This window comes from Syngnathus leptorhynchus, chromosome 1, assembly GCF_054491065.1.
Source record: "Syngnathus leptorhynchus isolate UIUO chromosome 1, UIUO_Slep, whole genome shotgun sequence".
Lineage (NCBI taxonomy): Eukaryota > Metazoa > Chordata > Actinopteri > Syngnathiformes > Syngnathidae > Syngnathus > Syngnathus leptorhynchus.
The window spans coordinates 15,042,717-15,063,153 of NC_141195.1; the positions used below are offsets into that span (position 1 = coordinate 15,042,717).

General features: G+C 40.1%; 3 protein-coding genes across 6 annotated transcripts; 2 read left to right on the top strand and 1 right to left on the bottom strand.

The window, feature by feature from the left end:
- The first annotated feature begins 8,031 nt into the window (after window positions 1-8,031).
- On the top strand, window positions 8,032-10,721 carry ddrgk1 (DDRGK domain containing 1). 2 transcript variants are annotated; one of them, XM_085910282.1, is made up of 8 exons: window positions 8,032-8,244; window positions 8,896-9,048; window positions 9,226-9,365; window positions 9,456-9,557; window positions 9,650-9,772; window positions 9,858-9,896; window positions 9,981-10,086; window positions 10,247-10,721. In XM_085910282.1, the coding sequence occupies exons 1-8, from the start codon at window positions 8,157-8,159 to the stop codon at window positions 10,405-10,407; spliced, it is 912 nt and encodes a 303-aa protein (XP_085766408.1). In that variant the 5' UTR covers window positions 8,032-8,156; the 3' UTR covers window positions 10,408-10,721. The 2 variants fall into 2 exon arrangements, with proteins under 2 accessions (XP_085766408.1, XP_085766401.1); XM_085910275.1 differs by having other exon boundaries at window positions 8,034-8,244; window positions 9,223-9,365.
- cars2 (cysteinyl-tRNA synthetase 2, mitochondrial) lies at window positions 10,700-14,633 on the bottom strand. The gene is made up of 16 exons (XM_085910230.1): window positions 14,342-14,633; window positions 14,010-14,243; window positions 13,433-13,483; window positions 13,244-13,361; window positions 13,098-13,169; window positions 12,786-12,891; window positions 12,621-12,701; window positions 12,370-12,499; window positions 12,159-12,292; window positions 11,987-12,054; window positions 11,802-11,868; window positions 11,597-11,735; window positions 11,390-11,513; window positions 11,232-11,330; window positions 10,902-11,111; window positions 10,700-10,832 (listed from the first exon to the last, which is right to left on the bottom strand). The coding sequence occupies exons 2-16, from the start codon at window positions 14,201-14,203 to the stop codon at window positions 10,758-10,760; spliced, it is 1,668 nt and encodes a 555-aa protein (XP_085766356.1). The 5' UTR covers window positions 14,204-14,243; window positions 14,342-14,633; the 3' UTR covers window positions 10,700-10,757.
- On the top strand, window positions 13,980-19,815 carry atg3 (autophagy related 3). 3 transcript variants are annotated; one of them, XM_085910262.1, is made up of 13 exons: window positions 13,980-13,996; window positions 14,761-14,860; window positions 15,255-15,296; window positions 15,606-15,655; window positions 16,262-16,332; window positions 16,408-16,515; window positions 16,614-16,666; window positions 17,094-17,175; window positions 17,270-17,304; window positions 17,385-17,537; window positions 17,748-17,875; window positions 18,127-18,195; window positions 18,316-19,815. In XM_085910262.1, exons 2-13 carry the CDS (start codon window positions 14,789-14,791, stop codon window positions 18,395-18,397), a joined length of 945 nt encoding a protein of 314 aa, XP_085766388.1. In that variant the 5' UTR covers window positions 13,980-13,996; window positions 14,761-14,788; the 3' UTR covers window positions 18,398-19,815. The 3 variants fall into 3 exon arrangements, with proteins under 3 accessions (XP_085766388.1, XP_085766369.1, XP_085766379.1); XM_085910243.1 differs by lacking the exon at window positions 13,980-13,996 and adding an exon at window positions 14,022-14,233; XM_085910253.1 differs by lacking the exon at window positions 13,980-13,996 and adding an exon at window positions 14,251-14,269.
- Window positions 19,816-20,437: the final 622 nt, after the last annotated feature.

The window sequence follows — 20,437 nt, forward strand, 5'->3', positions numbered from 1 at the left end:
AAGCTGGCTGTATTCTATAGCTCTCGGTGCTCACAAACCGCAGTGATTATTACGCCCTACTTTGTTTATTTCATCACACTATGTGTGTGTGTGCTCTGTGTGTGCTTTGTTCGTCTGTGTGTGTTACATAGTAAAAATATTCTCAATGCTGATTGGGTGTCGCGATGCAATGTAGCTTTGATTTCAACTTTTCAAACACTATCATCCACACTGCCAGGACGGATTAGCCTCATCCATTCAAACTTTGTTTTCCGTGCCAGGAGAAGTGCTTAACTCGCGTTTGGTCTGAGTGCAGAATGCTCGCTGCACATCAAGCGACATGGCCCATTTGACTTTGGAAATGAAGTCAATGAAAAGTTGACAGAAATCTAAATAAGTCATTTACAGATAAACTTTTGTACTCTATTGCACTCCAACTGCGAACACCTACAAACAAGACCACGTGAAATTTTAATTAACTAAGACGAACATTTAATTTGACTGGCAACCAACATATAAACTTGTAGGAATGATTTAATGTTTTACGGTCTTTTAAAATTCTGGTAAATAATGCAACATCATGTATGAAGAGTCACCATTAATTGGCGAAATCAAACCCAGGGTGCATTCAGAGTGGGACATCTTCTCACTCTTGTCTGGATAGCATACTACTGCGGTGTGTGCTGGTGCACGCATGTGTAAAATCGCTCAGCAATGTGCTTCGGCTGCTTGTTTAAATGTAAACATGGATGTGTAAGACATGCTTGACCTAGCTGCTTGTACTGACCTTTAAATATCAAGGACACGACAATGTGTCTCGTCAATTCTTGGTATTTCTCATGTGTTATGTATTACAATAGGCATTTATGCACCTGCATATACATGGCCAGTAACATAGGTATTTATTTATTACTCTTTAAAGTGTTGCTGAGACACTTTTTGTGGAAGCTGAGTGCAAACTTCCCTATAGACTCTCCCTGGCTTTGCATGAATGCCTGCTCAAGAATTTCCGTGTTTCATCATCAGTCCTGATAGTAGCGTGCCCTCCGCTGCATAGTTTGTTAAGAACAGCTCTTGGTACGCATTAAGCAGTGTGACGACAGCCATAAAGCTTCATTAACTGGTGCTGAGCTACAGCCGAGGGTAGAAAATCTTCTTGCAAGGTGGCATTTTTGCAACATCACTTCAATAACAATTGGCCGACCATGGGTAAGGGAATTGTGCGCTTAGAAAAACTGCAAAGCCTAAGATGATTTCTATTGACTTATAGGACACACTGTATCGCTATCATTATCTAGTAACAATGAGACTAGTAAAAGGGGGATGGGAAGAATATCTCTATTTTGGATTGCTCAGTAGAGACCACAAGAAACCACCCAATGGGATAGCTTTACAAAATCTCTTTGCCCTTCAAAATGAGGGCTGTTGGATGGATGCACAAGTCCCATTCAAATGCACACAATTGAGAAAATGAGTCCTTTCCTTGGGCATGTTATTCTATCAAGGACAAAAAATGTCATCATTTCCACCTTTCCCTGGTGTTTTTGTACGCAGAACCTGGCCAAATCTGGAGTCAGTGGAACCGGCAATGGTAACCTGCCAACTACCAGCTTTTCTCTGCTTGTGTACATAATAAACATGCATTGTGTCAGGGTTTGTGTGTAAGCGCGGTGTGTGGGTGGGTGGTGTGGGTGGGGGATGGAATCTCCAGCTAGTGATTTGGTGCGTTTGAGGTGTGACATTTAATGTCATACTCTGTGCAGGCAGCATTGAGTTTTAATGGAGCTCAATGCAGCGTAATAGAAGAAGAAACAGCAGAGAAAGTCCCCAACTAATAGTCATTGTACTCACATGGCAGAAAAAAAATATACATACGACTAATGATCCTGCTCTTGGTGGCAGTTGCTTGATGCTTGAAAAATTCAAAGACATTGAGACTGTTTCCATTTGGCCATCCGTGGCGTTCCTCGTTATATTGTCTATTAGCATTCACCAAGGTTCCACGTTCATCCTCATATAGTTTGCTTGAAAATTTTGTTGTTTAACTATGTAATGGCTAATTCTGTTTTGTTTGATGTGTCAGTTTTACAGTAAACTTCATCTCGAGTATGAGGAAAAAAATAAGGCAACCAGCATTTTAGAAACATTTCTGAATATGCGGCAAACAGTTCTACATCAATACAGCCTCAATATAAAACAATTTTTTGGGGGATAATATCACACAAAACGGAGGATTTTTATCTGTCTCAACTTGGAATGTTTAGTCTGGATGGAATCTCCATAAATTATGCAGATGTGTTATATAGGTTGCCAGCGGGTGTAGATGAGTGACTGAGAACCATAATAGCAATGGGAAATAAAATTAAAGAAATGGTTAAGTGTGTTGAATCCTAAAAAAAATACAAATGATGCAACTAAAAAAGAAAATAGGCATCCTTAAAGCGGAAGTCAACCCCCAAATGTTCTTTACAATATGTTATATATGCCCACAGCAGTCTAAGCACGGCATTCTGATTAATATTGTGTTTATGAAATATGATTTAAGCAGCAAAATTCACCTGTTTTTATTTATCTCAGGGGTTGACCATTTTTTTCCACATGCTGTCGACTGAAAATGACAAAACAGAACCCTGTGTTTCAGCTAGACAGATCATATTATTACAAAGAAAATGTTGTGAACTGCATTCTGAGTGTGAGTCTCATTATGATGAAGATTTTCTTGAGGTAAAAAACGGCATTATGCAAAGCAGCGGTTTGGGGGACCTGCTTTTGGAAGTGCACGTGATCTGTGGCTGAAAGAAAAAAGAAGGAGGTGCTTTGAGGAGTCATTTCCTGAAAGGAAAGTATGTCATGCAGGCTAATCTCTTTCGATATCTTTTCTGCAGTTTTTAAGTCTAAAAAAAAATTAAGTATAGCTTTATTAGAAGGATTACTTTCACAAAAAATTTTGAGAAGGGATGCCACATGATCTGGCAAGAGCCCATTAAATTCTTGGGCCTATCCGAGCATTACTTGTGAATACTGCATGGATCATAGTCTCCTATCTGGAGTATATGATAAAGATGTATCATGTGCTGATTGTTTCATCTTACCGGGTAGCTGCACTTTAATGAGTGCCTTTGGAGTGAGTTCTTGCCATCTATGTAAATGTATTCAAAGTCCAAAGTGCTCAAAGAGCTTCATTTGCCATTAACTGTGAGTCTTTTTATAAGATTTTTTACATGACTCCACTCTTTCACAATACCTAAATGCAACAACTCCTATCTATGGTGGTACACTACCGATCTACATGCAGACATCAACGATCAGGGAGCACAGGTTTATAACACAGTTTGCAGCTAAACCATGTGGACAGCTTACTATATAGAAATCTCCATTGTCTCTTTGCAAGCCAAGGCCATCGCATAATGCCAGAGGTCAATTATTGACAGGTTCATAATGGCAAGCTCAAAGGAACTTGGTTAATGTATAGAGTTTTGAAAGAATGTTTGGCTACATTTCCCTTCTTCAACAAAAGCACCAAATGTTTAGAACAAACAAGAGTGGTGATGGGTGTTTTCAGTGATTGACAGATAGCGCTGTTCAAGGGGGAAAGGTGATCATGATGAATTGAGGGTGAAAGTTCAAAAGGTGTTATTTCCTGTTTCATACTACTACAAAATGGCGGCATGTCATCATCTTTGTTTGTATGCATGGGAAGTTGGCCTCCAGTTGACCTTGTAGGAATATTACTTCTACAATTGTGGCCAAACAACAATAATAAACACATTTAGCAATTTACTGACTGGAGACCAGTCCATGGTGAGCCTACAGGCCACCCTGAACATGATAAGTGGGATAGAAAATTGATAGATGGGTGGATGGATGGATGGATGGATGGATGGATGGATGGATGGATGGATGGATGGATGGATGGATGGATGGATGGATGGATGGACGGATTTAATAGCGGTTTACTGTTTGTTTTTTCTTGCATGGATTTTACTCCAGCTTCCACCTGCATCACCACAATCTGCTTCTTTGGTAAACTGATGACTCTAAATGCCAATAGGGGTGAAAGTCCAGTGCAACCTGCTGAGGACAAACAAGACAAAATGAAAATGTGGATGAATGGATGGAATGTTTACAGTAAATAGATTCAGAAAAAAATAAATGCAGAAAAGCAAAACAACAAGTGGGTGTTTGTATTTAGTTTTAGTTTCCCTAAATAGGTCTTTTGGATTTCAAATAATGAATCATAATTAAAAGTTAATGACCTGCTGTCCTTAGTGTAATAAACACCGCCTCCATTAAACATTCATTGCTCCTCCCTGCATGTTGGAAGTGTTTGTGAGTTAGCAGAACTCCTTGAAACTTGACTGGCTAACCCTACTCGCGTTGGAACGGACGCTCTTGCGAAACATTTGGTTACAAATTAATCTACATCTCACTCACATTTAGCCGCCACTTACACCAGTCCAAAGTTTAGCCCTCAATCCTTCCAATAATTCATGTGATAGTTAATATTTGAGGGAGATAGATGAGCCAAGCCACTGAAATATACTCCAGCACTTTTGAAATGGAGATATATTGCATTTTACACAGTTCCATAATAGAGGTTATGAAACTTAAAAGCAAAGAGGAAACAACCTTCTCAAGGAAACGATTCAGCATTTTGGGACATTGCTCGGACAGTTGTCAGTGTTGTCACAACTCATATGTCGCATTGACTAATGTCAAAGACCCTGCAGAGTGAATTCAGAGATTTGGTTCCAAATACATGATAACTGCTGAAAACGTATGAAAAGACTGAGTATTGTGGAGATATAAGGTTGAATTGTTTTGTACCAGTTCAGGTTCCCAGATTTTTTTGGGTGTGGCTAAAATGGTGCCTAGTGACTGAAAAAAAAAAGGCCTTTTTCTACCACTACAGCATTCAGTTAGCTCGATAACTATGCCTACAGTCCAAAAGTGCATCTTTCCTGCACAGCTTGGTGTCATTATTTGAGTTTCAAAGCAAAGAGGATGAGCGAGCTGCCTGACGGCAGGCTAAGAGGTTCTCCTGCAGTCAGTTAGCTTGCGAGCTCGCTGGCGGCTTGCGTCACAGCTTGGAAAGCCCTGCGGTGACGCGGTGGGATAGATTCCAGCCACCATATTCTCTTACATTTTTGGAGCTCAAATCTGCAGGGATGTTTAGCATGCCTCGCAGCATTTAAGGACGGAGAAAAGCCATGATCTGTTGTGACATCAAAGTCTCAGTTGATGTTTTCTTTTTTTTTCCCGATCATTAAAACTTGGCAGGGTTGATATTAGACAGTCCTCTTCTCTGTGATGTGTCAAACTTACAAGACATGTTTTCTCTTTAAATAGTCTTTAAAAATAGGTTTAAATAACAAAGCTGTCTGATATGTGAGTGAGTCAAATATATTTTTCTTACTTTATTTTATCTTGCTCTATGGTCCAATGTGACATCATAATTCATCATAATCTATCAAGAGTTAGAAGATCAAGGGGACAATAGAGGCCCTCGTTACTCAAGGTCATTTGGTTTGCCCTCTGTGACTGCCGCAATATAAGTCACACAACCATTAACAGATAGTTTTACTGCTGTGAGAATATTATGCTGTAAATCAGGCTTGCGTCTCATACACTATGATGAAAATGCAATCCAAGTCGCCATGCAGCGTGACATTCCTTACCGAGTCTGAGAAAAAAGCTTGGATGGAGTTCAAACGGTTCAGTTGTGACGTCAAGATTTGTATCGTGGCTATGGATCATGACCCAATTGCATTCAGTGTCAACAAAGCTTGTGCATGTGTGTGTGTGTGTGTGTGTGTGTGTGTGTGTGTGTGTGTGTGTGTGTGCGTGCGTGCGAGAGTGTGCGTTTTCTTTTCAAATATCTCACTTCCTGCCCTTCACCATCTTGACCTCTAAACCATGGCGGCGGCCATTGCACAGAGATCAGCATTCAACCAGCCTTCATTTTTTCTTTGCCTTCATAAAAACACATTCCAAATGTGCCCAATAAATTCCCTACTAACACTTCAGTTAATAGAATGTATGTTAAAAGTGAAGATTTCCTTTTGTGTTTATACCCCATGAATAATCAAACAAATCGTTTTTCATAGGCAATTGCATCGACGCGTTGGAGGCACTGATCATGCGTCCGCGATGCAAGTTTTTTGAGTTGCGGCCAAAAGAGGAGTCACCTTGCCCTTGCGTGAGCTCTGCACCACTTCCTGTCTTTCCTCTGTGTCCAGCCTCACTTGCTTTTGAATATTTCCTGCTTTCATCTGCACGACCTTGTCCTCATTGCCCCACCTGCATTTGTGGTTTGATGGGGGCCGAGGTTTTCGATAACCTCTGCGGCAGACATCGGTCATGTTCCCGTATACGTGACTACAGTACAATGCAGCTTACGCTATGCAATTACTGTACAGTACATCCTCTCCCTCCCAAAGAGGAGCTGCAATAAACTCCGCCTCCTTGTCTTCTCTGTGGATCACCTGAGTGGTGAACCAGGAAATAGAGGCGCTGCGGCAAGTGCAATGTCCTTCAAGGGATCTCCTTCAATTGAACTCAGGCTCATTTTTTGCAGGCTCATTGTTAGAATCTTATGTCGAGCGCTCTCTCACACACACACGCACACACGCGCACACATGCACGCACACACACACACACAAGAGTCTTTTGTCAGCATGTCTAGCGGTATGTTATCAGTGGCAACAAAATAATTGCACATACGGGACAGAATGTACAGAGAGATAGGGACAGAAAGAGAGAGCAAGAGAGGGCATAGCGACTCAGATTTCAGGGAGTACTTTCTTCAAAAGCACACTGTCCTCCAAATGTCACCAATGATGGAAAAGTACTGTCCCACCCAAAAGAACTTCTCCTTCAATTGGGGATTAAGCGGCTTCTTTTGCTTTCGCTCTTCCTCAGAGCAAGCCTTCTGATTTAAAAAAAATGTTGATTTTACACAATGAAAACTGAGCAAAGCTGTTGTGATATTTCGTGATTTGACTACATGATTACAATCAAGTACAGTAGATATAAATTGCTTCACAATTGCTTCTCAATTAGAATTAACCAGATTATGGTACCAGTGGACCACTATGCTACACTAGAGCAGGGTTCGCCTACGGGCACCAGGTTACCTACATGCATTGTACCATTAATTAACATGTAATTAATGGTGACTTGATTTGCTATTTCAGGAGTGTATACCAAATTGGAAGTCTTGACCTGGACAATACATTTACAGTATGTGGCTACTTGATGTGTTAGACCTTAAATGGTAGAGTGAGGCTAGTCCCTTGGGTATCTCAAGGGCAAGTCCTTGTATATGTTTCCACAGCAAGTTTAGTTACAGTATATGCCGAGGAGCATCAGAGGAATGACTGTGCAGATATCATGTTTGCTGTATGGCGAATGTACATCTTATATACAGTGCTAAGGATGCAAAGGAGTGGAAAATTCCAAGTGTATTTAGAGAATGTTTGGAATAAAATTCTGAAGAGTGTGTGTGTGAATTAATACTTGATAAGTAACAATTTCCTTAACTCCACCAAAACTCGATTAATCCATTTTAATGAGATATTTTCTCTCGAGCTCTTGGGGCCCTTTCGTGTAAGAGAAGACATTTTTCAATAATTTGGTACACTTCAAGAAAAGTATTATTTTTTTACCTGGGTGAAGGGTTGACATTTAGGGTAATTTTATTTTAGTCATATGTCAAAACATGGTCAGATTCTACCCAAACAGTAAATAAGTTGAAGGTGAGTGACCCTTGTGAGGCTAAGTGGTTCAGATAATGGATGAGTTGATTGAAGAATGAATGAATGAATGAATGAATAAATAAATACAGAAATACAGAAATACAGAAATACAAAAATAAACAAACACATAAATAAGTAAATAAATGAATAAATAAATGAATGAATTCATGAATGAATTCATGAACGAATGAACGAATAATGATCGCATGGGACATGGCAATGCATGTTGGTACTCCAAATCAATCGGAGGCAGTTGCGAGCTCCAACACGTCAAAGGAGCAACAGAAAAACGACAGCGAAGAAGAAATATGACATCGAAGAAGAAATCTCCCAGCTGTTGACGTCTCAGAAGCCTCACGAGAACTGTATCGCTCACATATTAATGATAAAACAAAGGTTAAACGTGTATGTGAAACGGTCATGATTATCGTATTGTACTTAATAGCTGCTGCTATCCTCGCCGTGCTGTTGTTGTTTGCTGTGAAGTTGCGGAAAAGGACGCAGCAAGGTAAAAATTAGAGCTAGCTGACGAGCTAACTTGACATAAATTGACATGACATTTTATAGATATTTAGTGCAACTAAACTCCCGGCACTCTCAAACGGTAGAGGCCGGGACTTGTGCACTTTTCATCGATAATTCATGTTGTAGTTACGATTAACCATGCAAGTTTTGTAAGCTACGTCAGCAGCAAAATACAGGCACCTGTTTAATATGGTTAATGGCAAATGTCGAGGTAATTTGCGTAAAAGCAATAACGTGCAGACTTTGAAGTATACTCAAGTAAAAGCGTTAAAAGGCATGATGACTGTCAGTTATGCAATAATTGTTTTAATTAATTGGAGTGACTTGTATGCAATCAAAACACATTTATTTACTCAGCTCGACTGTGGATAGATAATTACTAGGTTGTTGTTTTTTGGATCGCACAAGATACAGCGTCAACGTGGAAGTCCTTTAGTCATCTGTTAATGATGTTAAACGCAACAATCAAAGAGATGTCAATACATTAGAATATTTTATTTGACACATTTACCAGAATTTATCTTTATTAATATGTAATGTACATTTATCCACCATCCTATAATGTCTATGGTTAAATATCAAGGAAGTCTTTTTTTTTTTTTTGTTAATCTTAACGGGTCATTTCTGTGCACAGCTGACAGAGAACATGAACAAGCTGTTGTCAGACCGCCAGGCGTCCGTCCACGGCCTGCTGTGGAGGAACGAGGAGCTGGTATGCCACGTAGGAGGAGAAATCTTGCAGGGGCTATGGCCAACAGAAGATCACAGCGAGAATCAGTGGAGCTTGGTAAACACCCTTTTTTTTTTTTTTTAACTGCCATCCAAAAAACAAAACAAAAAAAGAAAAAAAAAACACAAATAAAAATAATAAAGAAATAAAACAAACATAACAAACAAAAACATTGTTTTTAAAACATAAAAACAAATAAGAAACAAAGCCTTATTGCGTTGTTGATTTCAGAAGGAGAGCAAGTGCAGCAGTATCAGGAGGATGATAATGATGACGAGGAGGCAGAAGAGCAGAGTTTCCAGCCAACTGTAAAAATTGGAGCCAAAAAGCAAAGGAAGCTGGAAGAAAAACAGGCAAAGAAAGCCCAGCGAGAGGTGAGACAAATCCCTTTGACAAAAATTGTACAAACTTAAAGTCGAAGTTGTCCACCTTTACTCTTGTTTGTTTCGTGATTCTACTTTCAGGCTGAACTTGAGGAGCGTGAAGAAAGGAAGAGGATGCAGGAACTCAGAGACGAAGAGAGACGACAGGAAGAGGAGAAAGAACGGCTACTGGAAAAGAAACAGGTCTTCCCCCCCCCCCCCCGAAAATAATTTCTATCCTCTATCATCCGTGCAGGTAAGATAACGTATTGTACTCATTGATTGTTTTTCATCAGGAAGAGGATGAACGTCGAGCCAAAGAGGAGCAGGAGAAACGGGAGGAAGAGGAGTACCTCAGGCTCAAAGCTTCCTTTGTTGTGGAAGACCAGGGCGAGGAGGAGGAGCTGTCTGAAGACCAGGTCAGGTCCCCTAAGATATGACCTTAAACGCAACATCTTTGATTGCTCTTAAAATATAAACGTGTGATTTTGTTCTTCCTTTCAGTCACGTAACCTACTCCAAGAATTCATCGATTACATCGAGGTGATGTCACATTCCATTGATTCTTTCTTTTCAAAAAGCGAAAGTCAAGTGTGTTTGTGTGACACCCTGGTATCTGTCCACCAGAGCTCTAAAGTTGTTCTACTGGAGGATTTGGCCTCTCATTTTGGAATGAGAACAGTGGATGCTATTGCCAGACTGCAGGACCTGCTAGCAGAAGGCTCCCTAACAGGTTTGTGTCAAGCAGGGCATTATTATCACAAACACTTACATACACAAACTCAAAATGAACTGTGTTGATTAGGGCTGAACGGTTGAAGTCCACGTGAAGTATTTCTTGTACGGACCAATTTGTTCAGAAAATAATTTTGCATTTTTTTGTTGTTTCCCAGGGGTTATTGATGACAGGGGAAAGTTTATCTCCATCACTCAAGCAGAAATGGACGCAGTGGCTCAGTTCATCAATCAAAGAGGTCGAGTTTCTATCACAGAGTTGGCCCAGGCCAGCAACACTCTGATCAATTTGAATCCAGAGAACCGCAACACTGCCTGACAGACATGATGGCACAATTGGCCACAGTGAGCTCACATCTTCATGCAGAGCTTTATCAGACACTGGCCAATATTGGAACGTTTCTTTTGAATGGTAGCATTTGGACCTTCTTCAAATCAAACAAGTTCTCTAAAAAAAGTAAGTTCCATCCACTGTTCTTAGAAGTCACCAGGTGTGGTGTGGGAGATTCAGAAAATGATTGACTACAAATAACTTTTTTATTCATCTATCCATGCCAGCAACATATAGGAGACCAATGATACTATTTTGCTCACAAAAGAAGTGACAGCTATTAAAAAGAGTTATTTCTTTAATCACCATTTGAATTAATTCAGTCATGAACTGTTTTCTCAGTGCTGTTTCATCCTGTCGCCGATATCCGATGCCCTTTTTGTTAGCTCCCACGTGGAGGCGGCTCCTCGATCCTGAAAGCACAAGACCAGAATGTCAGCCTGGTGTTTAGCGATATAAACTTAAAATACTGAGTTGCTCACTTTTATAAGCACGCCAAGAGGTGCCAGATTCTTCCTCAGTTCATCACTTGCTTTAAGGAGTGATATTCTGTCTGGATAAAGTGCTTCTTGGAGCTTCCCAGGAGTGGTTGACTGACGGGTGAGAGCGAACGCTCTGACTTCACTTCGGAATTGAGTCAGCTGTTCGACAACAGCCCGGAAGCTTCCTGACTGTCTCGTTGCCTCCGCCTCCTGCACGTCAGACAGCCATGCTTGATTAATACCAGATCCAAGTTTGAAAGCCATCACTTTACAGCACAGAAGACCGTGTGTGAATAAATTGCTTGTTGGAGATTCCGCGCGCATCCCGACCTTGTTATGCAACGGGTCAATACCAAACATCTCCAATATGTCTCTTATGTAGGCTGTCATGGCTCCAAACACAGCCGGACTTCTCGTTGCTCCTGCAGCCTGAGCAGACAACAGAGTCAATACGCCACGCAAATATGATAAAAGTCTTAGCTTGTTACCGTGGAAACGGGCTGCAGCTGGCAGTTTGCCTGGTAAACCAAGTCCATTATGGCATTCATGGCTCTCGGGGTGTCAAAGTCATCAGCAAGTGCTGTCATCACAGTCGCTTTGGTCTGAGCCAACCTGGTGAATTGGAACCGTGACACAGCAATGATGTCGTGGCGTTCGTTAGAATTCCCATAGCCTGAAAATAAGTGGGATCAAACCTCTCCCAGAGTAATGCGTCTTGCACCGGCAAACACTGCAGCTGACCCTTTATGTAGGCCTGAGCGTCGTTATAGAAGGTGGAGACGCTTGCCAGGGCGACCCGAGCCTCCGACATGCTGCTGTCGCTGTAGTCTATAGCTGCAGACATCACAGAGCGCTCACTTAGCAGCGGTGTCACTACCTATGATAAACTCTAATAACTACCTGATCTGTATTTGGTCAAGAGGCAAAACATACGGAACTCATCGGCGGAGTGAGACTGCAGGAAGTCCTGATCATGTATGGAAAACCCCCCCCAAAAATGAATTAAGCAACTTTGGCATTGTGACAGCATCTCGCAGCATTTACTCATAATAAATTATCCAATTATTTTTTTAAAGGTGAACTACCTTAATAGTGATGTAGTTCTTCAAAGATTTGGACATTTTCTCTGCGCTGCCTTTGAGGTGTAAATGTCCTAAACACAAATTAGATCAAAGCAAATATATCTCGCTATATATTAAGCAGCCGCAAAGAATTTCTGGATTATTTCCATCTGTTTGCATTTGGTGCATGAGTCACCTGAGTGCAGGAAGTAATTGGCCCATTGGTCACACCGATGATAGGCTTCACTCTGCGCCACCTCGTTCTCGTGGTGAGGGAAGGCTAGGTCCACGCCACCTGAGTGGATATCCAGCTGACTGCCAAACACAGAGCTGGACCCAGCACGGAGGTGACATCACAGATCACATGCACAGGCGACCAAATGCTGCAGAGGGTTGGGAATGCAAACCTTGCGATGGTGGAACACTCGATATGCCAGCCTGGTCTTCCTGGGCCCCAAGGAGACTCCCAGTGGGGTTCTTGTGCTTTTGATCGCTTCCATAGAGCAAAATCCCTCACATCTTTTTTGCTGGGGCTACCTGAAAAAACAAAGTGCTCTTACTATGATTTTTACTACTTTCCTTTTCTTTCTTAATGATGTTAGCCGCAAGAACAATTTGTGGTGAAAGCTAAAACAGCCAAATGGCATCCGTTTCTTACCTGCTCCTTCTTGAGACTCTCCAGCTCCTCCAAACTTGCCGTATCGATCCCCAATGGACTGGATATCGAAATAAACGTCACCTGCGAGTCAAATGAGTTTGTGGATTTTGATGATTTGGTGTGGGAGGATCAAATGACACCATGGCAAACTATCAAAATGCTCACCTTCTTTTGTAGCATAGGCATTTCCGTTCTCAATAATCCTTTGAATGAAGGCCACAATTTGCGGCACGTTTTCGGTGACTCTTAAATACACTGCAGGAGGAATCACCTAGATTTTTTTCAAAGCCACGTTTGTATGAAAAAAAAAAAAATCTGACCTTTTCGATATGATCCAAATTTCTCATGCAACAGTATTCCTTTACATTTTGTTTTATGATATACTAGTACAGTATATGTTTTGAAATTGAGTACAGGAATGGCATTTCCACTGATTTCATAAAACCTTTGGCACTGTGGACTGAGATGGCCACACACCTTCAATGACATCATATCCTTCTTAAATTCCTCTTCATACATTCTGGCTATAATGGTGGATGAGACGTTCTCCTAGGGGGAAAAAAAAAAGGAGATAAATATTTTCGATAAATCATACTCACTCGTCATAGCAACCGGTGTCTCACCTGCCAACCTCTTTGGATGATTTTATCATCGATGTCTGTGATGACCATGGCGTGAATGATGGTGATACCAAACAACCTGGACAAGATTCTCTGCAGCACATCGAACCTGACATATGAACTTGTGGAGAAAAGATGGTCAAACGTCTAGTAGAGAGGAAATGGATTCAATACATTGTGTGTGATCATTACCATGCATGGCCCAAATGGGCATGGTCGTATACAGTAGGCCCACAGCTGTACCTGATGCACAAACACAGGCATGATTTTGTGGGAGCTTAGTATCATGTTGCTTTAAATACAGAGGGTCCTCGGTTTACCACGAAATATCTCAAAATTCGGATTGCGTCATAGTCTTTCCTTGTATGTATTTGTCATTGTATAGGTTTTTTTTTTTTTTTTTTTGCACCAGTGAGTTTTAATTAAGCTTTTGTCAGTTTTTTTTAACTAAATTTCATGATTTGAAAAAAAAAACTTCGTTTAGTTGTTTGATTTGATTAGGTTTTGTATTGTTTGGAGTTTTTTTTTATACAGTATATGGTTTAAATATGAGTGCAAGATAATAAAAACGTATATGAAGTGTTGTGTCATCAAGTAAACTACAATTCCCAAGCAACTGTTACACCTTTCTTATTGTAATCTACAGTAATAGAAGACAAACGTAACTTCTTGTGCTGCATATTTTTCCGCGCACGTTGTAAGTCAAAAGCGCGCATTACGGGGCGTCGTAAAGCGAGGACCCGGTTTCATATGAACGTAAGTGTAGTACCAAGTGGCTACTCCCTCTCGAGATAGAATCAGCGGCTCTTTCTGTTTGGTGAGGCTGTTGAAAGTCTTTAACCCAGTGTCATATCCCGTGGGCAAGAACCACTTCTTCTCGCTTCTGCTGCATGTTCCACGGATTCTTGCTTTTACAAGTCTTTTGGTTCGCCGTAGAAACGAATTGACTGCGTTTCTCCACATGCTATGACCTCGGAACCCTGCACAGCCCTGGTATGAGCTGCTAATGTAGCACGCACGATATGACACGTAAGGTTATTCCGGTCGGCAATACAACGTATACGTTAATAACCAAAGAATAGAATTAAATGAAATACGCACGTTTTAGGAATACACCAGACATCAAGTGAACCTTGTCACTCATATACAACAAATCTCCATAGATACCTCCTTCGGCGCAAAATTGTACGTCGATTGAGCCGCCTTATTGTGTGTGGAAAAAGTAGCGCATGAAGATGCCTAATAAATTTGCTACTTGGAGATGTTTTGTATTTAAGCATAATTACATACACTTAAGTGAAATGAGACTCGTTTTTAAGTACTGATTCACCTATAACAAGTAAAAGTAAAGTAAATAAAGCTCTGATACATTCAATATGATGCTCACGCTATCATCTCGCGAGAGCGTGATATCCGTAATTGCCCGAGTGGTCATGTGATATACGAATGTTGCTGCTGCACACTCTGTTTTTCGAAATAACAATGTTGAGTTAGCTCCGTGTTCTTGTGTATGCTTCCAGGGAGAGTCCCTTGATTTGAGCCCGCAAGATGCAAAACGTCATTAACACAGTAAAAGGAACGGCTCTCGGAGTTGCCGAGTTTCTCACGCCAGTGCTCAAGGTAAACTTACTTGCAATTCACAAGCTACTTCGTTGCTAGTTGGCTAGCATGAGATGCCTTATTCACATCGTAAAATCGATTAATAATCAATGATCGGCGCAATGCTTCTAACCGTAGTCATTGATGTCGTCGATTTAAGAAAAAGGTCATAGATTACAGACATATTTGGGCAAATTCTGTGCAGCACTGTAAAATTAACATCAGGATGGGAAATTGTTACAAGTAATATGAGGTAAAGTACTGTAGATCATTCCAGAATTGGAGTGCAAGTCACGCACAAACAATTATGATAAATTGTTCACTTATTAAAATGAACACTCATTAGGAAGTGACCCAAAAATGTGTATGTCCAATTAAGGTTGTAAACTTATTTGTTGTTGCTAAAATTCCACAGGAATCCAAATTTAAAGAAACTGGAGTCATCACACCAGAAGAGGTGAGGTTGTGCTATTTTATACGTGCTAACGTTTTGCTAGTATTCCATATGCCCCAGTGTTTCACAATAATGTCACAAAGGGTACACGGTGTCAGATTGGGGCCTGTTTGTTCAAACTCAAAGCTAATATACCTGTTTACTTGCAAAAGTTAAAAGACACATACTTCCTGAGTAGAACTTTAATCATTTGGACCGATTCATTGAAATGTGATCATTTCTGGTAGCATAATGGTTTGGAAATCACTCAAAATATAAGATGATGGATGTATAGTAAATGTACAATGTTGCATTTTTCTTTTTCATGGTCAGTTTGTAGCCGCTGGGGATCACTTGGTTCATCACTGCCCCACTTGGAAATGGTCAGTATCATTTCTTCCAAATAAATTGTGCTTTGAAATATATGTAATGAAGTTATTACGTCTGGCTAGACGGGGGAATGTTTATACTGTGACTGTGTAAAATCAGGAATAAGGCAGTGATACTTTGTGACTCAGGAATGTCCATTATGTTGTTGTGCTGCTCTTGTTAGATTTCACAGAATGGTGTAATTTTCAGCTGGGGAAATCCAATTGACCCAACTGAAACTTTTATTTCTCTACACTTCTGTTCATTTTGTTATGTACTTGTGATATATTTTGACTTCACTCTTGGTACTAAAACAGTAAATAAACTAATGCATTTAGGTAATGCAATTGTGCCTCCAAATAAAAGTTTAATTTGTTCTGTGGCGATCGATGTTCATATTGCAAAAGACTCGAACTTTCTTTGCCCTATAAAATGAATTAAAGTCTCATTAAAGTGTTTAAGCCTTCCACGCAGAGCCGGTTCTGACCTCCAGGGGGCCCTACGCAAAAATATGTCAAGGCACCATTGTGTGACGTCTGATGGCGCTAGTTGTCATCTAATAAGCACAATGAAATGATTTTATAAACTAGTCATGTTTTTTATTTTCATTCTTCACTCAGGGCCAGTGGGGAAGAAGTGAAAGTAAAGCCGTATTTGCCCTCGGATAAACAGTTTCTCTTGACACGCAATGGTAAGAATCTTCTCAAAATTGTTTTGTTTCTGAGTGTGAGAATGTTTTCTTTCCCCCCTGGTTTTGTTTTTTCAGTTCCCTGTTACAAGCGCTGTAAACAGATGGAATACTCGGACGAGTTGGAGGCCATCATAGAGGAGGATGATGGAGACGGGGGATGGGTGGACACTTACCATAATGCAGGCACGGCATTAGTTTACTTCTTACTTAAAAGATGGTAACATATATTGTGAATCACTGCTCTGCACAGTATGAAAACTATAACAATGCTCTATTTCTAGGTATATTAGGTGTCACCGATGCTGTACAGGAAATCTCACTGGACAATAACAAGGTATTTGTTGTGGTTCTGTGTCGAGGCGATTATTACTTCGATGGAACTAAATACTTTGGCCATATTCACATGAGGCAAATTTGAACCACGCTTGGTCTTTCCTGCTCCTATCCACCGATGGCTTGCTTTCACATTGATCTTGAAGAACTTGGTATTAAGATATGTAAGATCTACTTAAGTGCAGTAGCAAAGTATTTTTAATTGGTGACTTCCCACCACTGCATTGAAGTTACTGCATGACACTTCTCGTGTACTGTATGTTGCGTGTGCTTGACCATTGTGCCGAGTCTGACTCGTGGTAACTAATCAGTCACATCGGACTTGAGATGTCAAGCGGACCCAAGCGCGGCACACATTACCTGGTGTGCCACTCCCTTAGTTTCCTCGTGTGCTAGCCATATTTCAGCTGCGTATTGACTTGATCTAGGACAAGAATATGAATAGCACATCTGCAGAGTGTTGTGATGATGGTGAAGATGACGAAGATGGTGAGGCAGCAGATATGGAAGGTACGTGAAAATGTAACTATTTTTTTTTTTTTTTTAATTATTATTTGTCTCATGGCTAGCTGCACTCTTGTTACGTTGGTTTTGTTCTTTCCAGAATATGAGGAAAGCGGCTTACTGGAAACAGATGAGGTAAGCTTGCCCATTTCAACATAGAATTTGTGAGCTTCTGCAAGTCATGGTGCACCCTTCTCTCACCGTTTCCTTTTCAGGCAACCCTGGATACCAGTAAAATGGTGCAAGCCAAAGTGAAAGCAGAACCCGGAAGTGAAGACGCCATCCTTCAGACGAGAACATACGACCTTTACATCACGTATGATAAATACTACCAGACACCTCGACTCTGGCTGTTTGGATATGATGAGGTTTGTTATTCATTGTAGTGTACCGTATTGCATCATCTTATCAATTTACACGTCAGTTTTGCTTGATTTGCAAACAGTTCTGGAAAAAAACTCTCTCCTGGAAATGGTCACTCCACCTAAATAGTTTGAGAATACTGTCCAAACTTGTGTCATTGGCGGGGAGGTGACTTGAAATGACTAGTTTGATCAAGTGGTCGTGACCTCTTCCAGGACAGGCAGCCTCTGACTGTGGAACAAATGTATGAGGACATCAGCCAGGACCACGTGAAGAAGACGGTCACCATTGAGAACCATCCACATCTTCCTCCGCCCGCCATGTGCTCTGTCCATCCCTGCAGGTGATGAGTTAACTTTGTTGTCCTTAACTTATTAGTAGTTAGTTAATGAAGCACCTTGAGCAGTATCTCCAAAGGCTTTAGGCCTTTGGTTGGAATTTTTCACTCCTTCAAGTTATCCTACTGTGGACTAATCAGGTCTAGTTAATTCAAGTGAAAACCTTTTGGAACATTTTCCGGGTTATGTTGTGTCATTGGATATGTCTTCAATGCCTTTCTTTACAGAAGGAAACGAATCCTTTTTCTTTTTTTAGACACGCGGAAGTGATGAAAAAAATCATCGAGACCGTGGCCGAAGGAGGCAATGAACTTGGAGTGCACATGTATCCTTTCCGTTTATTTTCTTGGACAAGTAATCAAGTGGGCAGATGATTTGTGATCTGAGAATGAACAATGAAATGAATGTTTTTTTTTTTTTTTTTTTCCTTGACTGTAGTTTACAGGTACCTACTCATTTTTCTCAAGTTTGTCCAAGCTGTCATTCCCACAATAGAATACGACTACACAAGACACTTCACCATGTAGAAATACGGATTGTGCAAAATCACTTCTTCTGCCGCTGTCATATGATCTGATTTGGTGACAAGGGGATGTTTGTCTCATTTTGAAACACTTGGCACCTGGCAACAAAATGTGCATCCTAAATGCAAATATGTTTTCAGTGAGAAAGGAAAAACTCATCTAGTTCTCAAATGTGATGTTTTGTCTCAAGGTGGAAACGATTGAAGCCTTGCACATTCGTAACTGTAACTTTCAATCAACATCGTAACAGTGGAATAGACTTATCCAGCACTCTGTCCTAAGCAAGGCGAAGCTAACTACATCCTCAATGCTTTACGGAAGCGCTTTTCCTTACTGATCGACCGCATACAAAGTCACATTCCATCGTTGTATTGTACCTCTGATTTCATGTGATCCATACTCTCTACTTTCAGTTCACCGTATTTTGGGGACTGTCGGCCACTTATGCTAAAGCCGTTTAGCCTACCGGTATTCAGTATGTTATGTTTACATTAGCACTGTGGCGGATGCAAAAAAGGACCCTGAAATTAAAGCCAACACGATGACAAAATTGTTAGTACCCTTTTGTGTAACAATCAACTAGCTAAAACTGTCACGGAAAATCTTGCAACTGATCCAACAATACAAAAATGACGGACAATTATTTGGACAAAAGAAAATGTAAGAATAATGCTTTGGAGCTAAAACCTGTGGCTGCTTGTGCAACAGTATTTTAAACTCAAGTTTGTTTTTAAACTAATTCTCCTTGAACATGAAAATAAAGCAAGGCTGGATTTTTAGTTGTTAGTCATGTCAATGATCTGTTTTTCTTTTTCTCAATTTCATGCAAGGGTGCCAACAATTTTGTCCGTGTGTGAAGCTCCTAAAGAAAGCATCTTTGGTGTACTATTGCCTGGTTTACAAAAGCTTTATTTCCTTCATACAGTTGTTTATGGTACACAAGTTTGTTTTCAATGCCATATTGAAAGAATGTCAAAATAACCATGTTGTTGTTATTGTCCTGCCTTGGCGTAAACTTGAACTCAAAGGAAACGGGATTTAGTCCAAACGATTGACATTACATAACTTTCAACTAACTGAGGGAACTAAAGCGTTCATAAAAATTTTAACTTGTGCAGATCATTGGCTTTCTGTACACTATCATGTTTCACTGGGACAGAGTTGATTATTATACAGGATACAGTTATAGTGAGAGGTGGCCCCAATTAAAAAAAAAAAAACCCTGCCATTTTGTCTTAATACTATGAATGTGTTGATGGTCCTTAAACAAAATATGTATTTTTGTTTGTTTGTTTGTTTGTTTGTATGTATAACATCATTGCGCATTTTCTTGCCCAGCAGCTTGTGTGGTTAACTTGGCAACAAACTAAATCTTTGTGGCACATTGTGTAAAATAAAATAATATATACAGAGTAAATAAACTCACCAGAGTTTCATTATTAATGTTGAACTTCAGTAACCTCTCACTTTGATCACATTATTAGCCTCTATTGTGCAGTGATGGGAACTATCAAAGTACCTAAACTGTGCTTAAATATTTACTGTTACTCTGTTAATATTTTCCAAGCTATGGGAACTTTTTTTTTGATAGCATAAAAGTTGAGCTAATTGGTTAAAACAAAAACATGCGACATGAACTGTCCTAGTAAAATGTACCGGTAAGTCAATTAAACAAGAAAACTTGTATGCAGATAAGTTTTTGTGTTGTACCAACTTATCAAAGCAGTGAAGACCATAAAAACCTAATTAACAATTTAGTATGTTTTAGCATCTGTGCATTTGAATTTTTACATGAGTGCAAAAATGTAATCAGCAACACTACCAGTCTTTTACTACACAAGTATCTGTAAGTGCAGCATGCAAATACGATGCAATATTTTCCTGGTCGCAAGATCATTAATAACATTTGAAAATCTAATGTTTAGTACATGTAAAGCGGTGGTGTCAAACAAATGCTTGTTGCGGGTCGCTTTGTAATTAATTTCATTCTCAGGTTCCCATTTATTTAAATTACTTTTTTAAATTACTTATTCAATGTATTAA